Below are 23883 nucleotides of genomic sequence, written 5' to 3'. Positions count from 1 at the left end.
AGAGTTTGTGGCAGCCACACTCCAAGTTCCAGTGTCTAGTCACCCATTTCAGGGGCGAAGGAGGCAGCGGGGAGGCAGGAGTGGTGGTGGCAGCCACCTGCCCCCTGCAATGCAGTTTTAGTGGAGAGGCCTCACTGACTTCTACACCTCTAACCTTCCCAACAATTTCTAACACACCTAATTCCCAGGATTAAATCTCTTCTTGCTTTGACATCTAGAGTGGTTTCATGCACTAACTGTGACTGATAAAGTATATGGTCCCAGAGCAGTTACAGGACACAGACTCTCAGAAGCTAAGAAGCTGGTTTTGGTTTTCCAATCCCGCTGGGTTGAAAGGCAATGATCCACTGCCACGATTACACAACGTAATACTAATAGCACACAGCACGAAGCAGCAAAGGGTTATTTAAATGATCACCTGTAGGTACCTGGAATAAAGTTTCTTCTTGAAGAAAACACCCTGACAAACTGCTTTGACAGTTATGACGGAAATAAGAAATACAAGGACTGCGAGTGCGCTGATTCTCACAGGTGAAAGCTTTAAGCAAATGATTAGCTCATTGAACACAAGACCAAAGAGCATCCGTGGCTACCATACAGTAAGCTCTTAACTCTTAGGGGCACAGGGCTGAAAGGGCCAATTGCACATATAAAAGGGAAATGCAAAATCAAACTACAATGAGATACCACTATTCACCCTCTAGAAAGACTGCAATTAGAAAGACTGATTATACCCAGAAGGGAAGGCTAGCCAGTAAAAGTATCAGTAAATATGTGGCGCGACCGGAACTCGCACACATTGCTCGTGGGAAGGTACAATGGTACAACCACTTCGGAAGAGGTTAGCAGTTTTCGCTAAAGTTAAACACATAGTAGATAAATTTAACCAAGCAATTCCAACTGTAGGTACGATATGAAAACCTATGTCCACACAAAACCTTCTATATGCTTGTTCTTAGCTGCTTTATTATTATAACAATAACCCAAACTGGAGACAACCCAAACGATTACCAATAGATGAATACATAAACAATCTGTGGTATATCCCCCCAAAATAGTACTCAGCCATAAAAAGTAATAACTGAAACATGCAAGAACAAGGATGAATCTCAAAAAGAAAGGGGAGCGGGGGGGCGGGGGGGAATGGTGAAGGAAAGAAGCCAAGCATGAAATAATACAGATTGTATGATTCAATTTGTCTGAAAACCTCAGTGGATGCCTGGGGCTAGGGGCAGGGCTGCTGACCGCAAAGCAGCCTGTGACATATTCTAGTGATGGGTATGTTCTACCTCTTGGTAGCTGTCGTGGTTACTATTGGAAAGACCATCCTTCTTGGGCCTGTTACTCTCTGTCCTACATGTCTTGAGTGTGCCAAGGCTGCAAGACGCGGATCAATGGCTCTTCAAACTGGGCCACGCTACAGCTGGTAACCTTAAAAGATGAGGTAACGTCTCCCCCCGGACAAAGAGCAGGTCTGCTCACTGCTTTCTATAAAAGCAGTGGATTCCTCAAAGTTTAACATTCCTCAGCAGCAACACAAGCCCACTGAAGGAGCATCCATCTTGGCTGTACTCTGTCACCCCTGACAGACTTAGGGGGAAGGTGAACCGATGCAAATAGGCTGATTCTCATGCTATTTGCTGTGCCATGAATAATGTATTTCTTTCTCTGACCTTGAGATCTCCCAGCTTCTGCTAGGATCCAGTGACAACAGTAATGGGCTAGCTTTTAGTAGCTTGCCCAAATCCCAGACCAAACAGTTACATAGGTCAAAATTCATCAAATTACATGCCTAAAATAGGGACACTTTATTGAATACAAATGGAGAAAAGGTGTACAAGAAAATAGACAAGGTGGAAGATGAGGGGAAGGAGAATGAGGAAGAAGAGGGAGAAGGTCAGGACCCCACAAATTCCTTAGCAGAGAAATGAAACCAGACTTACGACGGCAGGATTGTTAAGAGTGTTTTTATCATATCCAACCCACTCACACAAAGTTGTCTTCTAAGAAGGGCCTTCACCAAGGAATTGAGAAACATATTGGTAAAGGAGGTGCTGATAGCTTGGAAAAGGCTGTGGTGGCTGTCCTTTGTAGTTCTGGGCTGAAGACGGGCAATACCGCCATGAAACGGGGCTCCCTGATTTCAATGGGATAATGGGATTCTCAGAGCGATCAAGGGTAAGTAGAAACATTTAATCCTCAGATATAAAAAGGGCATGATTATAACAGGCAGCAGGGCCAGACTGGTGAACAGAACGGTGTGGATCACTGGTGGCTAACCATGGTGTCCTTAGGAAAAACAGATGGGCACTACACACGAAGATACTACTTGATGTGTATAATGGGACGAAAAAAGAAAAAAACTCTAGGTATATTTACCAGAGACCACAATGGAGAGTGATGGCACCTCACTTAATGCCCAGACTGGGCATGATTACAGACACAGAGCCCCTGGAACAAAGGAGAGGGTGGGTTCCACTGCGGAAAGACCCTATAAAACTGTATCAAGAACACAGTCTTTCTCCTGGCACTTTCCAATAGAATACACAGCTATTTACCAAGAAAACAGTACATTTGGGAAACAGATTCACTCGCATTTTTCAGGAGTTACTCACCCCTGGCTCTAAGCTGATAACAACCCTTAGAGACCAGAACATCACCGTGGTAAACCAGTTAGATCAGCTGTGGATGTCATACTGATAAATGGTGTTTTGGCCTCAATCCATCTCCTAATGGGCCCGAGATCCGGGGACCCATCCTGTATTTCCCAGTTCTTGAATGCACAGTCAATGGCTCCCTGAAGCATGGAGTAAGGGCATTCAGTGTAGAAAAGGCCAGGTAAAACCCTCCTAGGTGTGCCCCTTCCTGTCCAAGTAACAAACCCAAAGCACATCCCTGAGGAAACTGCAGAGGAACAACCTCAAGGCTTGAGAGACACAGGGATGGTGATTGCTATGGCATTCCGATTTTACCAGCCTGTGTGGCCAGTGCAGAGGAGAGGTCTTGGAGAATGTGGATTATAGTCAATCAAATCAAGTGGCGACTACAAGTATAGCTGCTGTTCCAGACATGGTCTCTTTACAGGGACAAATCAACACCGTCTCTAGCACCTAGTAGGTATCCATCAAGCTAACAAGTGCTTTTTACAGATCTCTTCCAAAAACAGACCCCCAGAAGCTGTTTTCATTGAACAGCCCACAGCACACTTTTACCATCCTAGCGCAGGGTTATACCAACACTCCAGCTGCCTTTCATTATCTCGTCCAGAGACCTGGGGCATCTCAACACCTTACAGGTCCACTATTAGTCCCACCAGCAAATCCTCTATCCCCTGTCCCCACCCACACTTGGTACTGTCTATTAATAGCGTTCTCATTTTTGCCAACCTAATAAGTGGGAAAAGACATGCATTACTGTTTTAATTTGCATGTCTCTGATTGTTTACTAATTGCAAACATCTCTTTCTGTGCTTGTTAGGATTTCCTATGCTGTAATCTACTTATTAATATCCTTTGCCTATTTTTCTACAGGAGTCGCTGCCCTCTTTTTACGGAGGTATATAGTCCCTTGTCTAGATATGAATCCCTTGTTAATTTTACACACTGCAAATGTTCCCTCATTCTTTCATCTGTCTTTTGCTAAATGAAAATCCTTAAATTTTATATAATCAAAGTCACGAAGTTTTCACTCTTGTAAATTTTTGAAGCTTTAAGAAGTCAGTCCTTCCCTATCCCAAAGGAAAGACCTTCAGCACTGTTTTCTGTTAATTTTATCCTTTTTCCTTTGACGTTCAGGTCTTTCATTTATCCAAAGTCCATCCTGTTCACGGTGTTAGGTTTGTTTGTTCTTCGTATAGTCTCTCTCCCTGACAACATGATTCCTTTTTCCAGTGATTATACCACCTTTACCTTAAGTTCTGAACACATGTAGGTAAGTCTCCACTCTTTAATTTGTTCCCTAATCTATTTTTTGTTCTTGCACTTATACTAGTTTTTACTGCTACAGCCTTGAAATATTATCTTAACTTCTGATAAGGCAAGCCCGGTTAAAGCAAATCTTTAAGACTGATTTAGCTATTCACAAACTTTATCCTGCCTGCCATATAAGTTTTAGACTTAGGTGACGGAGTTTGTCAGACAAACCAACTGGAATTTTGATGGCATTTTAATTAAATTTATACATTAAACTGGAAAAATTTGACATTCTTATAGGTAATCTTATCCCCAGAGCATGAAAAGTTTTTCCATTTATTTAGATCCTCTTCTAGTTCCTTATTAAAGTTTTAAAGTTTTCTCCTTAAGTTTTATGTGTTCTTGGGTTAATTCCTAACACTCTGTAATTTTGTTACTATTATTTTATATAAATATTCACCTTTGATTACCTTTACCAGTTCATTATTGCTAGTGCAGTAAATGCTATTAATTTTTCTAGGTTGATTTTAATCCAGTAACCCTGCTATACTTTCACTAGTTCTAATAGTTTCTCTCGATTCTAATGTTTCTTCTAGGTAAGTGATATTATCTGCAAAAAATGAGTTTTATTGTTTCCTTCCTTATCCTTATCCTTATTTCTTCCCTTTAAAGTATTATCCAGGACCTTTTTTAACCTGTTAAACAGTTAAGTGACTTGGGGGCGGGGGGGGCGGGGGCGGGCGGGAGGGCATCCTTATCTGGTCACTGATCTTAAAGTGATTGTATCTAAAATTTCTCCATTAAGTATTATTATTTACAGTAGGTTTTTGGCAATGACCTTTATAGGAGTTATCTTGTAGTCTGAGTTTGCTAAGAGTTTTTATCGTATATAGGTGGTGCTGGATTTTAGTGAATAATTTTATGGTATCAAGATAATCATTTTTCTCCTTTAGCCTATTAATGAGATAAATTACATTAATAGATAAAAGTTTAACTATGTTTACTGTCTTAAATTCTATGGATCATAATTCTTTTAACACATTTTTGGATGTGATGAGCTAGCATATTGTGTAGGGTTTTCCTATCTTTGTAAGTGAAACAGAGCTATAATTTTCTCATATTATCCTTATCTAGTTTCAGAGTCAAGATTCCATTAACCTCATAAAATGAGCTTGGCATCTTTCTTTTTTTTCCTATTTCCCAGAACAACTTGTAAAAAGGAATTAAGTGTTATTTAAAAGTTCGATGCAACTCACAAGATTATCTGGGTCCATAGTTTTTGAAAGGGGAGGTCTTTAACTACCATTTGTTTATTAAATATTTATTAGTTCAAGCTGTCTATTTCTTCTGATACTAATTTTCACAGTTTATAGTTTTCCAAGAATTTATATATTCTATCTAGGCTTTCAAATGTATTAACCTATAGCAAGTCGTAAAATTTTTTTTTAATCTCATGCTTATAGTTATTTCCCATTTTTCACTTATTTTATTTGCATATTTTTGCCCTTGATCAATCTTATCAGAGGTCTGTCTAGCCTACTCATCTTCAAAGAATAATCTTTTGGTTTGGCAAATCTTTTCCAAATTTCACCAACTTCTGCTCTTTATCAAACTCTTCAAATGAATTCTGTTTAAGCACTAAAGCAAGCTTCCTTCAGCATTTAGATAAGCCACCCTGCCACTCTGTCCAAGGTCTGGTTTCACCACATAGATTTCAACACACAAACTATACAAATAAATATTCTTATGTATGCATAACGCAGAAAAAAATCAAACACAATTCTTACCAACCATACCTACATACATATGAATGCCTTCCACTAAAGCAGTATCATGAAGGCAAGTAAGGTTATGTGCTGTTTCCACCCACACACAAAAAAATGTGTAAGGCTGTGATTATGTATCTGAATCAAGGCAAACATTACTCTGCAACGCTAACTAGATAACTACTGATACAGTTCGATAAAATTGTAACTAGATAAAATTAGTAACTAGAAATGGAATCTCCAGTTGCTTTCAGATGCCATCCAAAACGTGCCGTTATTAACAAGAGAGAAAAATCTGGCTGTGACCGCCAATTTTCACCACTACCCCCCCAAAAAACCCACTCAAAGCAAAAGCCGTTTTTTCTCCCCTAGCTTTTGTAAGCATACTTTCTAGTTGGGGGGCAGTTTCGGATTACAAAACAGATTTTGGTCTTAAATTTTTCTGCCTGCAACTGAGTGTTAAGGCAGCTCACTAACACAAAGTTCAACATTCAACAGAATTATGGATTTGGACACATGCTGAATAGATTATTCTTATGAGTGTAGGCTTGAAAAAAATTTTATACGTTATTAGCTTCCAAACGGATGTCGCAGCTCCCACTGCATGAATTTACTTAAGAGGCAACTCATACATCTGCCTGTCGGGATGCAGAAGGTGTACACTGGAGAAGAGAAAGAACGAGGTATAGCTATAGGTCAACGTGGTAATTCCGGACTTGTTTAACGCACACTGGCTAAAAGCACAAGAAGTTGCCAGATTTCTTTTCTCTCTCCGGCTGCAAAAAAGACTGAAGGCCTCTCTCCCTATTCAAAGTCAGGCTGCCTTATTTTCCCCCTCACGTTTGAGGGGGAAACTTTTAAGGGGATGACGTTGAAGAAAAGAGCTTCCTAATGTTGAGTGACAGCCAGTTCTGATAAGGATCGCGTTCGTGGGAGAACTTGGGGCTGTGTGCGCACCAGGCTGCTTCTCCAGGCCAGGTAATACAAGAAGCCAGGGCCGCTCCGGCGCTGGCCGCAGACACCAAACAGGGGGGAGGGATGCGGGGAGGGGAGGGGAGATCCAGGCCTGAAACAAAGGAAGCGGGGCTGCTCCGAAAGGGGCGGATTCGGCGTCCGGGTGGGGAGGAGGAATGCCAAGGCTGCTGGGGAAAGGCTGCACTCACAGAACTTGGAGGTGGAGGTGTTGATGTTGATGGTGGAGCTGGGGGTGGGGGCGGGGGCGGCCTTGGCCACGGCGGCGGCCGCGTCGCAGCTCTTCAACATCATGATCACCCCATTGGCCTCCGGCGGTGGCGACGGCCCCAACGGGAGCCCCTCCTTGTGGCCTTTCCTGTCCACCGAGACCGCGGGCACCGCCAGCAGCTGTCCCCCCGGAGGCTCTCGGGCAGGGGCTGGGATCGACGAGGGGGGCGGTGGGGGTGGCGGGGGCTGCCGGAAGCCGTCCACAGCGGCCTCCCAGTTGTTATGGTTCTGGTCATCCATCATCGCCTCGTAGCTGCCCCCCTCCTCCTCTTCCATGCTTTCCTCCATCCTGCTGGCCCCCAGCACCCACCCGCCTCACAGGCACCTGCCGCCCGTCTCAACCCCGGCCCAGGGGGCACCGCAGCCTCCTCGAGTTCACATCGCCGGGGGCCGGAACGGGCACGGCGGAGAGGGCAGCTGTGCGCCGGGTCTCTCACTCTCCGCCAGGCCGACTCTTAGAGACAGGATTGACGGCGGTGGGCGCTCCCGGGCTCTGGTCTGGGAGAGGCAACCGTAAAGCGGCAGCGCCCCTCACGGCATTTTACAGCAGCTTCCAACAAGCCGTTGGAAAGGGCAGCTGGGGGCGTGGCCAGGAGGGCACGTGGTGCGAGGAACAAGCAGCGAGAAAGCCGAGCGAAAAGGGGCGGGAGCTGTGAGCCACTCCCACGCAATAGGGAAGAGAGGCAACGGGTCGGGTTGAGCATTCCTCGGCCCCGCCCCCGTCCCGGCCTCACGTGATAAGGGAGTTTGACTGCGCACGCGCGTTTTCAGTCGGTTGCCCGGACGACGGGGAGCCTGGCCGGCTCCTGAAGATCTCAAATCCTGGCCGCCGGTAGTTGTGACACCAACCGCGCTTTCGGTAGTGCTTTTTTTTTGCGCTCATCCTGTTTACCCGTCTTTCGCCCCGCCGAGGGCCTCGCAGCCCGGCCTTGACTTAAGGAGGGAGCTAGGGGTCCACAACGGGCCCCCGGTCGCACATTATAAACGCGTGGGACTGCCTTGGACGGCCATTGATGGGACTGCTCAGTGGGCCTCAGCCCACACCTCCCAAACCCTCTAAACCGGGAGTAGAAACCGAAACATAGCAGGGTGGCTTAAAAAATTAATGCATTTGAAGTATTCATCAATTTTTTTTTAAGTGCCTTAACTCCATACACTGAGGCCATAAATTTTAAACTTAAAAATACCAAGCTTCGTGCACTATTTCACACATCTGACTACAAATTTGGGTTTAGGTGTGAGAGTCTTGAGGGGCAAAGAAGAAAGATTATGTAACTATTACAATGTTTTTCATTGCTCTGCATTCTCAAATTAATTGCAGTAGTATGTGAAAATATATAATTGTTTATTGTGGAGCTTATTCCAGCTATTAATACAAAAGTTGTCTAGAAAAACGATTACATTTAAGCTAGCAGATAATATTTCCGCAGGTATGTAATTAGTGTGAAGAATCACTTCAGCCCCTGAGAAACTTGCTCTGGTGTACTTAAGTGTCCGCATTTGTTTCAGCTTCTTTACATATACCCAATATATTCTGCACTATGGAACGTTTCTACCAATTACTTAGAATGATTTAATTTCAGAGAATGCGCCCTCATATTAATCAAAGACATTGTTTGAATCATATGTTTTTAATTCTCTGGGCCTGAAACATTTTGGGAATACAACAACAAAAAAATGTAAGACAATTGAGTGAAATGCTGAGGGGGCAAAATGTAACCTTACAGTTCTGTGTAAAAGGATGGAAGAAGGAAGAATTAGTCTTTTTCAGACTGACAACAACTGATAGTTTGTCATCAGTGTACTTTCTAGGTAGGTGGATGGGTGTGGGTGACGGAGATAAAAAGACGTCTTTACATCATAAAAGGTTCAATACACAAGGAAGATAAAAGAGTAATAAATGTGTCTCTAATATGGTCACAAAACACATAAAGCAAAAATTGACAAGTACAAGAAGAAAGAGAAACCTACCATCAGAGTAGATGATTTTCACATATCTTTCTAACAGATTGCAATGGGTTGAATAGTAGCCCCCAAAAAGATATATTTGTGTCCTAATCCCTGGAATCTGCGAATGTCATGCTATTTGGAAATAAGGTCTTTGCAGATGTAATTAAGTTAAAGATCTTGAGATCATCCTGGATTATGCAGGTGGACCATAAATCCAATGACAAATGTACTCAGAAAGGCAGAGGGAGATCTGAGGCAGAAGAGGAGACACAGAGAAGAGGCGGTCACAGTGTAGCCACAGAGGCAGAGATTGAAGTGACGGAGCCACACTCCCACCCAAATGCCAATAGCCTTAAAAGCTGAAAGAGACAAAGAATGGATTCTACCCTAGAGACTTCAAAGAGAATTCAACCCTGCTGATGTCTTGATTTCAAACTTCTAGCTTCCAGAATTATCAGAGAATATATTTCTGTTGTTTAAAGCCACCTTTTTATGGTAATTTGTTACAGCAGCCACAAAAAACTAGTACATAGATCAAGGGGACCAAAAAAATCTTTAAGGGACTAGAAGATTTGAATAACAATTACCAAGCTTGATTTGATGAATACATGTAGAACATTACACTCAATAAATGCAGAATATACATTCCTTTCAAGAATATATGAAATGTTTACGAAACTGAACGTACTGGGTCATAAAGCAAGTCTCTCTACATGTCTAAGGATTGTTATCATAGTAACTACGTTCTCTGTTATGTAGTTAAGTTAGAAATCAACAACCAAAAGACAGCGCGTAAACCCCCATATTTCTACTCTTCCAATCAACTCAGGGGTCAGAAAATCATAATGGAAATTAGAAAACCTTTAGAATTTGAGGGATTGGTACTCTCATAACAATATAACTTCCATCCTAGTAAGGCCCTACTCCAGGGGCTTTTACCCAGCATACTGGTGAATACTGAACCCGCACATTCATTTTTGCTATAATTGGTTAAACACACCATTATGGTGTAGGGGTTCAGAATGAGTCAACCCAAGATGTGCTTTTGTGGTATGTAGATTATTTTGAGCTAAAGGCAACTGAAATTCTGCAGGCTCAAGAGAAACTTCTGCCCCCATTAACCTAGAAGAATTTAAATTAGGGGCCTTGCCCATAATAAGAGCATCTAATCAGAAATAACTTTTTATGATCTATCTATAGGGTAGGGAAAATTATTAACTACTGAACATCTGCTTTTATCATCCTGTACATGACCTTCCTCCCCTCTGAAGCCCCAAGGCATCTTACGTCATCCTTAGCTCAGAATGCCGTATACTTTGTTTTAACTTTCTGTTCCTAAACCTCTCATGTATGTGGGGTCTCTGACTCTCTTATGCATATGTATGTAATTAAATTTGTTTATTTTCTCTTATTAATCTGTCTCATGTCTATTTAATTATTAGACCAGCTGAAAGAACATTGAAAAGTACAGGAAAGTTTCTTCCTCCCCTACAATGGAAAAATCTAATGATGATCTGGCCAAAGCAGTCTCTCACAGGGGGCAACTTGCCATAAAGAAGAAGAAAAACGACCTATTGAAGGGGGACCAAATGAACATATTGTTAACTAGCTGATTTTATGGACATTATAAGACTTTATTATATTACACTTAAAAACATAATATATTTTAATAGTTATTACTTAAAATCTTTGATGATTTGTTCTGCTGTGTGGAGATAGGAAATAACATTACCAGCAATCATTTTCTCAACGACACTGGACAGTTATAACACAGGTTATTAATTACTACAACCTTCCATAGTCACAGATACTAAGCTGTTTTGTTTGTTTGTTTGTTTTCCATTTCCCACTAGACTATGAGTTTCATTAAAGCAGGATAGATATGTAAAATATATATGTAAGTTTGTACAGGTAAAGACTAATACAAAATATTCATAGCAGGTTATCTAGGGATGTGATTTTAATGGTTCTTGGTATCTTTCAGTGTTTTCTAAGTTCTCTACAATGAGAATGTATTATTAGTTTTATAATCAGAAAAAAATTCCAAACCTTAAAATTTAAAAGAATATACCCAAACAACACCATTACAGAAGTATAAATTGGGATTCTATACATTAAAATGTTTGTTTTGGCTTCCAGAAACAGCAATCTTAAGTAAAAATTACTTTGAGATCAAGGCTATTCACTGGCTAACAGACTAATAAGGTCTAAGACGGGCAAAGCTGAGGTGTAGTTCAGTCAGGGCTCCAGCTCTGTTCTCTGCCATGTTATTTGTCCTGATCTCCTGTTTTGCACACATTATCCTCAGGCTGCTGGCAAAATGGCTGCCATGCCCAGGCGTCATATACATAGACAACAATGGCAAGAGGAAGAGGGCCCATGACTTCTGGTAGCTCCCTATGATGAGCGAGCAAGTTCTTAACCAAAAGTTCTTAGAAAACTTCCTCTCACTGTCTCATTGGCCCATTCCTGAACCAGTCCACGTCGCATTTAGACCTATGTTCCAGAGCCATTTACTGGAAAGGGTTTGGATTTAATCCTAGAAAATAAGGTCCACCTCTGGAATTCAGAACTCAGAATGGGATCAGCTTCTCCTTAAGTACATTGGCTGAGAGGGAACAAAAACGGGGGTCAAGTTGGGAAGTTTAAATGGGTGCTAAGGAAGGCAACAATGCCTATTACAGGCCCAACTACCTAATCCTCTGGAGCCTACCGTGTTTCCCTGAAAATAAGACCTAACCGGAAAATAGCCCTAGTATGGTCTTTCAGGATGACTTCCCCTGAACATAAGCCATAATGCGTCTTTTGGAGCAAAAATTAATATAAGACCCGGTCTTATTTTCGGGGAAATAGTGTCTTCATCCAACCTCTGCATCAATACCTCCCTGACCAACATACTTATGCAACATTGTGTATTGTACTGGTTAGAATCAAGAAAGACATAACTTGTGTTTATCGAATTACAAAACATATGTGAAGCTAATTGTTTAAAATAGTTAAAATTTGGAGTGGCGATGTAGATGCAGAGACTTTGTCACTAGGAATTAGTCTTTGTATGGTTTTAAAGACCTTAATGTCCCTTTTTCCATGGAATATTTCATGGCAGTTGTTCAATATTTTCAAATGAACACATGCATGACTAACTTAAATCTACATTAAATCTTATTTCATATTAACAGTCCTTTTTATTTTCGTCAACTCTTAAAACATAGCCTGTACTACCATGTTTCCCCAAAAGTAACACCTAGCCAGACCATCAGCTCTCATGCATCTTTTGGAGCAAAAATTAATATAAAACTGAGTCTATAATATAATATAATATCAGGTATAATATAATATAAGACCGGGTCTTATATTAATTTTGGCTCCAAAAGACGCTTGAGAGCTGATGGTCCTGCTAGGTCTTATTTTCAGGGAAACACGGTATGTGATACATTTTTCCCTAAGAAAAAGCAGTTTATTATTGCCATTTTTACATCGTTTCATCTCTCCCACCCTATCCCACATAATTCTTGCATTGTTAGTAAAGGATGAAATTGCTCAGAGGCAAGCAAAAAGAGAAAAGAAGAAAAATTATATGAAAAAAAATCCAGAACTCTACATGCCTCTTCTAACTAATCAAGTAAGAACTAACTGAATCAGAGATAATTGTGATAGACAGCATACAGACATACAAATTGCTATTTCATTTTAAATTTACTATTAATTTCATGAAGGCATTAGCATGGAAAAGTTTAAAACGTAACTTTGATAGAGATTAAACTATATTAGAGTAAAGACGAATGAATACTTTCTTTAATCCCTCGGAGATTATAATGATACCAGTACAGCATTTGACCAAAAAAGAAAAATGACTTGTGAATGCATAACGCAAAGTCTAAATGCAAAGCTATCGGAATGATCTTGATTAGAAGGTAAGAGGATTACAGACGTGTAAATAACTCAAGCCTTGATGTTGAATTGAACACTGAGATTACTGCTTACAGTGAAGATGTGTAGCCACTCGGGGGAGTATTCTCTATTCAGTATTTCTTTCCATGTTGTATTTTGTTCCTTCCTTTTACATCTTAGCATCTGAATCCTAAATTCCATCCTAGCAGGGGAAGAGAGTTAATTATGCAGATTTTCTCCATAAACCTGATGAATTTAGGAGCTGTAGGAAATGACTTCAGGCTGAAGGAGATTGTAGGAAAAAAGCTTTTCCTCCCAGCACCCTGTTGCAGGCCTATCCCTTTCACTCAGACGTTCACAGTTATTTCTGGGTTCAGGCACGGTGCTGGGACTACAAGAGTAAACAGACAAAAAGGGTTCTGCCCCTCATGGAATTTCCATTCCGCTGGGGTGCCAAGTATTAAGCAATTAACCACAGGAGCCAAACCATGACAAGCATTATGACCTAGCACCGAGTGCAAGGAGCTGTGAGAGGGCCTAACGGGGAAAATGATTTTACTTGGATGACCCAGGAGAAACTGTCTGAAAAAGTATATTTCTGCTAAGATGAAAGGAGGGGTAGAAGTTAGTCAGTCAACAAGGTAGAGAGAGAACATTCCAGACAGAAGAAACAATGGGACAGAAGGCATTTGACATCATCTAGGAACTGAAAGAAAGGTAAGGAGACTGGGATGGAGTGAAGGAGAGGGAACGGGACATGGCACATGGAGGAAACGGCCAGGTTATATATACATAGTCCTGTCGAGCCTTTTTGTTTCTGTTTGAATGGAAAAGAAGTAAGGAAGATTTTATAAGGGCAACTAATTGCCCTAAGGGAAGTGACGTGTAGGAAAGGACAGGGTAGAAAGAGAGACCAATTAGAGAGTATGGCAGTACTTCAGTCAAGTGATGACAGTGGCTTGGATGGAGGGATGGTGGTGGGCATAGAAAGTGATAGACAGCAGATTTATTTTGGATTTAGAATGGACAGGTCTTGATGCATTAAATATTGAACGTGAGGGAAAGAAAGGTTTCAAGGGTAGATGATCATATTCGTCCAAAGCTGGGGTTTTATCAGATGCATGCGATAGAAGGAGAGTTGAGTGAAAGAAATAATTCAGCTATGGGCTATGGACTCTAAGCTGTATGAGAAAATACAGACAGATGGGGCTGATGGCTAGAGAGAAGGTAGAATTGTTTATGGGTGAGCAGTCTCCATGAGGTTGAAGAGCTATTACAAGATGGCAGTCCTTAATCAAAAACCCAGCAGAATAGGTCATAACCAAAAGGTAGAATGTTTGCATTGGCAATTCAGTATTGCTTCTCTACACCCCATGTCCACCCAACCAGGGAATGCTTCTGGATGCTATAAAGGTTTCTGGGTGGTGTCTACCATCTACACACAAGACAGTGACATATCAGAGTGCAGAGAAGATTTAAGCAACAGAAGCACTTAACTGAAAGAGAAGACTAATTAACTTCTGAAATCCTTTCCACTTGGCATTAATGCAATAGATTCTTACAAAGCAAAGTCTCATTTCCCAGTTGTGCCAAGTGTCCATTTGCATGCTCTAATTCATGGTCTTGGAGCTACTCTCTGTGTTAAAACAATTTAATTTAATTTAAACAAGACAGATGAAATGCACTTGAAGAGTTAAGTGAAACAACGGAAGATCCTCAGATAAGAGTAAATTGTAGTTTTTAGTGGAAAGTGAAATTAGTTTTATATTTGCACAATCCACAACTGTTGGCATGAACTGTTGCTTACAAATGAAAACCACATAGAGTTAAATTTGTCTAGTCCACTTTTTAAAGCATTGATTTTTTTTTTAAATTTTTAAAGACAATTTTAAAGGAAACTAAAATGTTTACATGACTATGAAGAAGACTCATACAAAATTTCCCCAAACTAATTTCTATAGAGACTATTTTTGGCCGGGATGGATCAAAACGTAAACTGGAGAAAGATTTAACAAATTAAAAACATGCTGCTATTTCAATTTTCTTATTATATCCCAGCATTAAAGAATTTGAAAGGAAAATACTTTAAAATACTTTATGAATCTTGATATTGCTTTTAAGAGAAACTCATGATATTGATGATGGCAATTTATGTAATGAAATAAAATTATTTTATACTATTTTCTGTGACAGTAATTGATCATATACAACCTAACCCCATCAAAATGTTATATATTAAAATAATATATTAAACTCATGATGTATCATGATCATATAAACATGATATATTAAACTCATGGTTCATTTCCAATCTAAGTACTGTTTAAGAATTTAATTGACAATTTCAATTGCTTCAACTTTAGCCAAACATAGTTTCTCCATTTTGAAATTAATGAAAAACAACGTAAGAACCACAATGTCCCCAGAAGTTTCTCTAATTACTCATTACTCTCAAAAGACCACAAATTATGTGAAAGTCTTGATTATAAAAACATAATTAGTAATTTACTTAAATGAATCCAAGAAAATGAACTCTTATGGAATAAATATAACTTATGAATTATGTATGACTTTATTTTATTACTTATCCTAATAATAAACTCATGGAAAGAGCACTCAGACATACACAAAAACAGTTAAATTCAGTCACCTTTGATATTTTAACCATAACGTCACATATTTTTTTTGTCATCCTATAAAGGTATGTTTATCAAGGGAGGGTAAAAGGCTATGTGTCATTTAACAGTTTGTTAACTGGAGCCATAACATTTCAATATTTGGACATGCAAATGAGCCTCCATTTGTACCCTTGCTGCAAATATGAAAACTGGGCCTGGTGAAGAGACCAAGGACATAAGAGTTCCAAGGACTGAAGGGCCATCCACATGGAAACTGAAGTTTCCCTCATGGGAATGAAGGCAGAAGTCACTGTGAAGATAAAGGGAATCCAGAAAGGAAAGTGAGGAGGTGGTAATGACCAGGACATGGAGGAGGTGGTCAGGAAAGTGAGGAGGTGGGGTGGAAAAATCTAAAGGTGTGAGCCACAGTGGAGTGCACAATTGGGAAGGGAAGGAACGGAAATTAACAAGGAGGACACCAACACCACCTTCCTGTCAGAGGAATGGAGGGTCTGAGAAATACGTGTCCCCTTGAGAGGTCTCAGGGAAGCAGTGCTCAGGGGGACAGCTCAGTTTGGGTTAAGGCAGACTTGGAGGGAATAGTTGAAGAAAAAATTCATAGAAGAATGTGCTGATCACAGAGCAAGTGTTCTGGAAGGCACGGCGAAGGAGATTGTGAAAGAAGAAAGGGGCAAAGGATTGTGTCAGGGGAAAAGCCAGAGAAGTTCGGTGATAAGAATTCAGTTTATTAAAAATAATTGTTTGCATTTTGAGTGATGAAACAGCGTTGAAAGATCCAGCACATCCAATCCCAATGAAGGGAACACCTGGGCCTAACACAGCTAAGGCCTGGAAGGGAAGCCCTTCCTGGGACTGAAATTCAGGACTGGCCCTCCGCCATCAGCCAGCACTGGCAGGTGCCATGGGCATATCCGTGGTTGGCAGCAGTGAGCACGAAACACCTGGTTCTTCCTGGCCAGTCAATCCAAGCAATTCTCATCGGCATTGCACGTGGTTGGACCACAACGCTTCACGATCTTGGGGCCATCACTCTCAATGGATTAGCCCTGGGCAGAGGCCAGAGCCTTTTCATGGCCACACCAATCATCTGGTAGGAGTTGATATCTACCTTGTCATATTTAAGAAGGGGCAGAAACCAAATCCATGTCTCACACACAGTCGGCGTTTTCATTCATTATACCCCAAATTGCCTTTCATATTCTAAACACAAATATTTCCAGCTTTGGCACAGGGGGTGCCTCCCACCAGCCAACAGGTCAATTTTGGCAGCTCCCTTTCATTATCTGGTCAACAGTATATGTTTATGAAAATTGCATGTTTTTGCCTTATTGTTTTGTAAAAATGAGTACAGAATGGAAAAACTGGATGAACTGATACCAGTGATTTTAAAAAGCTGTAAATTTAATCCCATTTAGACACAGATGGAAACCATTACAAGCAGAGACTCTAATCTCTATCGGCCAGTTATTCATGTGTTTAATTGCAAAATTAAATTCAAAAGCCAAGGACTGTAAAAAAAAAACCAACAACAACAACAATTGTGATCAAGAATTTTATAATATTTTTAGCTTTCTGAGAATGGAACAGCCTTTTATAACTATGTGGATCCATCGTTCAACTTCCATGCAGTCAGTTGTCCCAATGTTTCGAGGAACATATTTTAGAAGGAAGTAGAGGCTGCCGCCTGTGCAGAGATTCAAAATGGAAACCTCTCTCCTGGAAACAGTATCTCCAAGGTGACAGGAGAGAACATGGGAAGACTGTTGAGCTGGTTGATAATTGGAAGGCCGGGAAGGCAACTAACAGTTGCTGTGATTTACTATGTGCCAGGCTCATACCAGGGGCTCTTTCCATCTTGCATCTGTTGCCTTTCCTCTGGACTCAGAACTGCCCTTAAAACCAATCATGAGAAGGAGTCTGGAAGTCGAGACGGCCACAGCCTTCGCCAGCTTTCCCATGGGCCCCAGAATACCATGAATGATAATAATATTCGCAATAATAAGGCCACTAATAATAGTGATAAAAATAGCATATATTCCATGCCTGTTAACTATATGCTAGACACTGTGCTAAGCGTTTTCTATGGATTATCTTATTTCATCTTCACAAGAACCCTATGGGTTAGAATTTGACAGATGAAAAGTCTGAAGCAAAAAGAGCTTTACAAAATTCCCAAGGTCAGGGTGAGAAGCACTAGGATGTGGGCACAGGAAGTCGGACCCCCAAGTCCACATGTCCTCCACACCCCACTGTCCAGAAGCAGGTCACGCATGGCAGCAGAGGGAAGCAGGAAGCTTGGATGGCTGGCCAGCCGGAAGATGGTCACTTCTGGAGACAGCCTGGTACATCACAACAGTAGAGTTTGGGTCAGATAATATAAAATACCCACTTCAGACTGTTGGGAGTATTACCTGAGACGCTGAGAGCCAGTGCCATTCTCTTTCCAAGGCAGAGCTCTCAATACTTTCCAGAGACAACCGGGGTGGTTTGGCCACTCCCACAGCCTTATGTACTTCTCTCTCATCTTCCAGTCAACTTGCCTCTTTCGTCATATTTCTGAAAGATCCTCTTTTTCATTCTTTTCCCCTTCTTAACTGTGCCTTATCCTGCCAACACTACCTACAAATAATGCCAACGTTTAGCCCTCAGGAACACAGAGATGGCAGCTATTTGATGAAACGTCAAGGAACAATTATTTGCAGCTGGATTCCTTTGGTCATGATATTGCAGACCCGGCTGAGTTCAGCTAGATATGCCGAGGGTGTGTCTCCAGGCACAGACCATTGGTAGCCTAACCAACAGCCACTCCCTGTCCCCACAGCCTCTACTAATTTGCTGGCAGGCATCAGGCAACCATGGGCTTTAGGAGAGACTCTACAGGATGAATATTGATTTTCCCAAGCCAGTGGTGACTCCTTAGGAACAGTGGTTGACTTAGGAATGGCCTGTGCTGCAAGCCTGGCCAAGGAGTCATGGGAAGTCCACTGGCGGCTCCAGGGATGCAAGGAAGGAATGTCCTCTTCTGGGGACAAGGGAAAGCTTGGGGCTGCAGCAACCATCAAGCAACTACTTAGTGACAAGCATGAGGTCAGAAGCCAACATGCTGAAGTTGGTAGAGCAGGAAGATGGAATGAGCCTGGGTCCTCCAGGATGTTTTGAAAGCAAACTAATGAACCCTGGCACTGGCTCACCTCCATATTTCGCACAGTGTCAGACTTGAAGTCCCTTTGAGGCTCCAACTTTTTTCAGTTGTAACTTCTATTACATGCAGCTGAAAGCACCCTGATACAACAGCCCCCAATGGGATGGGTACGAGGTCCAAATCTGCACCACACTAAGGGCAGGGGGAGGACTTTAGCTACTAACACCCCAGATCTGTGGGCAAAATGAAAGTGAATAAGTGGAAAGTTATGTAATGAACTTTCCTTGAGACCGGAAAAAGTGTCAAAGCACTCTACAATCAAACCTAATTGAAAACAACAGCTCTTTAATCTAAATTTACAACATAATCAGCCTTCTGGTTACCTAATTATAATTAAATTAGATTGGCAGTGTATTTCATAGATGCTAATTAAAAGCACCAAAAGAAAAAGCTGCATTTGGAAACGGCTGTATCTGTTCACTCTCTATGAGAGCCAAGTGTGAAAGGCAGCTCCCTGGGCTCTAAATTTGGAGACCTGGTTTTCAGTCCTGCCTCTGCTCAAACTGGCTGTGTGACTTTATGCAAGTCACTTAGCTCCAAGTCTCTCTCTGTCTTCTTGTCTACAGGCATTCAAGCAAACACAAAGTGTCATCGCTCATTTGTTTTGCCTATTCTTGAACGTCATGTAACCACAATCATACACAACACATTTGTGTGTGTGTGTCTCCTAAGAAGCCTACTACAATTTTTAGGGTGCTTTATTGCCAAAGAAATGATGTGCCCTAACTAGCAATGATTTTTCCACTGTTAAGCATTAAACAACCCTTGGGGCCCCAAGATTGCACAAGCAGGAAGTCAGCTTGTGCAAGCCATACAGCCCCTAAGTAGGGCAAACTTCCCAACATTCACTTTAGAGGCAGCCCAGGAGATGATGAAGGATGGTCAAGGAGAAATCTCCCAGAGGGTGGAGGCAGGGTCATAAAGAACCATGGATGAAGGACCTCCCCCCAGAAATCAGAATGGGCCCTCAGGAAGAAACTTTCCACCGCGGTCCCACTTCCTCAGTGCCTATCCAGCAGGAGCTCACAATTGTCGGGGGCCGAGGGCTATTCCGTCTGCCCTTCTTCCCCTTTCTGAAGACAAATTTGTACTGTGGTCCTGCCCTTTCTGCTGTACCTCTGTGAATGGAGTTTGGAGGTCAGGATATTTAGCTAACTTGTCCTTTTAGTTTATATGTCACCAAAGCAAGAGAAGCCACATCCAAACTCGAGAGAGGACTGCATGTCTTTGGCTTTAAGCTGGATGCAGTGACCCTGAGAGGTCTCTGGATTATCTCCCTTGGGGAGGAAGGACATGAGGGGATTCTGGGGAGAAGGGAGGAAGAAAGGTACACACAGATATTTAGCTTGTCACCAAGGATTCATGACCTTCTTTTGGAGTGTGGCGTTGTCACTAGGGAACTGCAGCTGTCCTACCAGCGACCACATTTCTGAGCCCACTTGCATTTTTTTTTAAATTGAGGTGAAATTCATAAAACATAAAATTAACATTTTAAAGTGTAAAATTGGAAGGCATTTAGTACATTCACAGTGGTGTGCAGCCATCCCTCATATCAAGTTCCAAAACATTTTCATCACCCAAAGGAGAACGCTGTGTCTAGTAAGCAATTACTCCCCTCCCCTCTCTCCCTAGCCTCTGGCAACCACCAGCCTGCTTTCTGTCTCTATAGGTTTACCTATTCTGGATGTGTCTTATAATCAAAAGGCCATATGTGGCCTTTTGTGCTTGGCTTCTTCCACTTAGTGTAACGTTTTCCAGGTTCATCCATGTTGTAACACATATCAGTACTTCATTCCTTGTTATGACTGAATAATATTCTGTGGTATGGATGTACCACAGTTTGCTTATCCATTCATCTGTTGATGGACATTTGGGTCGTATCCACTTTTTGGCTCCTGGGAATAATGCTGCTATGAACATTCGTGTACAAGTATTTGAACATTTGTTTTCAATTCTTTTGGGTGCCTAGCTAGGAGTGGAAGTGCCAGGTCATATGGTAATTCTCTACGTTGAACTTTCTGAGGAATGGCCATATTGTTTTCCACAGCATCAGCTCCCTTGCATTTTGGTGACTGACTCGTCCTCACCAATGGCAAGTGACTGTTAGGAATCTTTGTCACGCACGGGCAGGCGTGCTTCCCTACAGTCTCTGCCCGCTTGTGGCTGAGCACAGGGGACTCCAAGGTTGTAGGGGAGGGAGGGACTACAAGATGAAAGGACCTGGGTTCCTGGATGACAGCTGCCTGACCAGGAACACTCACATACCATGGTGTAAACAGCTTATACTGTGTTAAACCACTAAGACTTCAGGATTTATCTGTCACAGCAGCTGGCATTATCTTAACTAATACATCGCTCAAGTTCCATCTTTTAATTTCCAGATTCCTAGTGGAGTTCAACCTATATGATGCACCCGACATCTCAACTGGCCGATATCAAAACACAGATTCATCATTTCTATTCTAGACAGGGATACGATGACCGCAGGAATCAGAAACCATTCAAACTAACTGAAGCAAAAGAAGTGTCTTTTATAAGTCTCCTGAGATCTCATGGACTTTGGAGACAGAAAACAAAGTACATCCAAGCTCGTGCAAATGATCAAAGGCATAGCAAAGGAATGGTGGGGAGTGGTGGGGGGGACACAGGTCCCTGAGTGCCAGTCAATGGGGGCATCACAAAGATGCAGGTGGAGAACTTTTTCAATTTCAGTTTTGCACTGAGTTACTGTTGCAGGTACGTTGAACATGAAACCTCCGGTATTGCTATGTGTTTGATATTTATTTCCAGGCAAACTCTGGTCCCCAGGTACCGACTATCTCCCTCTGCTAGGGTGAGGGTCCAGATTGCCATGAGGAGCGAAGGCAAGTACCATCTCCACCTCCTCATTCAGGGCCCAGGTGGTCTCTGGTCTCTGCCTCTCTCTGGATAATTGTGCCACGCTCTGCACCGCAGACTGCCACCTTCTGTTTGCTTCCCCTCTCCCAGGCATGGCTCCTCACAGGAGGTAGGGGGGTCCAGCCCTTTTCCTTGAATATCCAGACCTCATTGGTTTCTTTGTTGCCTCTGAAATCTTAGATTGCACATGGTCCACCCCCATCTGTCACCTGGAAATATTGACTTGTGTGGCTGGCTCTCTTTTTAGTGAGTGTTTATCTCATCTCTTAAGGGAGAAGGCGGGGCTACAGTTTCATGCCTGGGTCAGGGCCTGGCTGCCCCGCATCATTCTTTGATCTCAAGCAATTGATTTAATATTTGTAAGCCTCGGTTTCCTCATCTACAAAATGGATAGACTAATAGTACCTACCTCAGTGTTCTTGCAAATACTATATATATATATATATTTTTTTTAATCAGATAATGCAAGCAAAGTGCTTAGTAGGGGTCCTGATACACAGTGAAAGTTCTCAGTTCTTCTGGTCCTAACTCCTTCCTCTGCCCATCAGGGGATTGGGGAGCAGCAGATGGAATCAGTGAGTCAGTCTTCTTCTCAGACCTTCAGAGGATCAGGATGTAATGAGGAGCTTTGGGAAAGGGTCCTGGCCCCTCCCCTTTGCAAGTGGATCAGAATCCCAGGGCTGGGCATGGGAACTGAGATTCTAAGAATCCGCTGCCCTTGACACCCCCAGGAAGACTGGCTAGGCCACCTCCCTCCAGTAGAACACAGAGAGAAAATGCCAATCTCAGCCTGAAGCAGTCATCCCCCTGCAGTCACAAGGGTCCCCACCTCTCTCATGTAAGCCCTTGTTCAAGATCCCCTCAACAGGTTGGCAGCTGTCTCCCTCCATCTCCTTCCTGGTCCTTCATAGCCCTTCTCACTACTGGACTCTGAGCTGTGTGCATTTTACATCATCTGTCTCCTCACTCCTGGGTGCACCTGGTAGTGCCTAGCACATAGCAGGTGGTAAGTACATAGGTGGTGAATAAAAGAAGAGCCAGACACTGTCGAATCTCCCTTTCCCATCCCTTAACAAGATCTTGGGCAGATTCCGGAGTTTTGGGATACCCTTCCTTATTTAAACTCAGCCCAGTCTGGTTTAGAACTCTAATCTCTTATCTGATTCCAAGGTCACCCCTTCCCTACCACACTTGGGCTTGGGCTCTGGGGACTTGAGTGGGGACAGGCAGTCTGCTTTGCACCTCCTCCCACCACCTGCACCAAGGGAAGTTCGGTCTGCCTTTGAGAAAACCCTCCCCTTCTCCAGCTTGTCAAGAGTTGGGGGCTGGGAGTGAACAATTCGGGGGAGAGGCCAGAGGTCTCCTGGTATAGCTGGTGCATGGCAGTCATCTCTGGGTTGGTAGGTGCTGCTTCAGTGGCGAATCCTTACTGGATGGGGGTGGTTTCTAGATGCTAGTGCCTTGTGGGTGCAGGCATGAGTGCCCCTGAACCCCAGGGGACCTCCACTCTAGTTCCTTGAGTGAACGATCTGGTTCCACTCCACCACACACCTAAGCTACCCCCCTGGCAATTACACTCACAGCTTCTTGCTGCTGAGGTTCTTCTGCCCAGAGGCAGCCACCTCCCACCTTGTCCCCTGGGCACCTGAGAAAGTCACACATGTGGGTATTCAGGACACAGATGGGTAGACAGGTGCCTGACCTAGCCCTGCCATTTCTCTGCAGCCCTCTTCTCCCCGGCTCAGTGAGGCTCATCTTGAAATCAGCATGTCCAGGGCTTGGGGACCATCTGATTGGGATGGGGTGCCAGGCTCCCCCTCCTGCAGACACCCCAATCCCTCCCTACGAGGTTCTTTTGCAAGCTTTCCCCATCACGGGGCTTGGTGGTACAATGAGCAGCACAAAGCAGCAGCCCCTCCCTCCTACATATGTGCCTGGGGAAGGAAAAGAAATGGCCCCTCTTAGCCCTCCCTCACATGGCACGAAGTGACTCCCTGTCCTCATCAGCCTTGGTGATGCCCCAGAGGGCAAGCCCCACTTTACAGCCTTGGTCCAACAACCAAGCACTTGTTATCTTTTGATCAAAGCTGCCAGGCTTGAAGGCTCAGCCAAGTGCAGTGAGCCCACGGACCTTGGGAAAGTCAAGCTCCTAAGAGAGCAATAAAAGTAAAATTATTAGTTCCTCCCTCCCCACTTGCCTCCTTTACTTCTCCAGTGGCCGAAGGAACATAAACTGACTTCCAGGGAGTGGCCTTTGAAGAAAGGGGCAGGATCTTCCCTGCTCCAAGTGGCTAGACGGCCACCCTGGTGGACATGACGGCTGAAGCTGCCAACCATCTTGGGCTCCACAGGATAAAGGTGCCAGAGCAACAGATCAGAAGGAA

The 23883-nt window shown here is 42.9% G+C and overlaps 1 protein-coding gene across 6 annotated transcripts in view; it reads right to left on the bottom strand.

Moving 5' to 3' along the window:
- CACUL1 (CDK2 associated cullin domain 1) overlaps nucleotides 1-23883 on the bottom strand; it is a 227540-nt gene that overhangs the window by 61424 nt on the left and 142233 nt on the right. For 2 of the 6 annotated variants that reach the window (XM_074338982.2, XM_019725260.3), the window contains exon 1: nucleotides 6841-7493. The exons of 2 other annotated variants lie outside the window; for them this stretch is intronic. In XM_074338982.2, coding sequence (XP_074195083.1) covers nucleotides 6841-7207 — 367 coding nt within the window. In that variant the 5' untranslated portion in view covers nucleotides 7208-7493. Of the gene's footprint in view, nucleotides 1-6840; nucleotides 7499-23883 lie in introns of those variants that run through there. 2 more of the 6 variants (XM_074338980.2, XM_019725261.3) reach the window with 2 other exon arrangements.

The sequence above is a fragment of the Rhinolophus sinicus genome, chromosome 15, assembly GCF_057876585.1.
Source record: "Rhinolophus sinicus isolate RSI-liver-muscle chromosome 15, RSI-T2T, whole genome shotgun sequence".
NCBI classification, from domain to species: Eukaryota; Metazoa; Chordata; class Mammalia; order Chiroptera; family Rhinolophidae; genus Rhinolophus; species Rhinolophus sinicus.
This window is presented reverse-complemented; position numbering and strand designations above follow the sequence as displayed.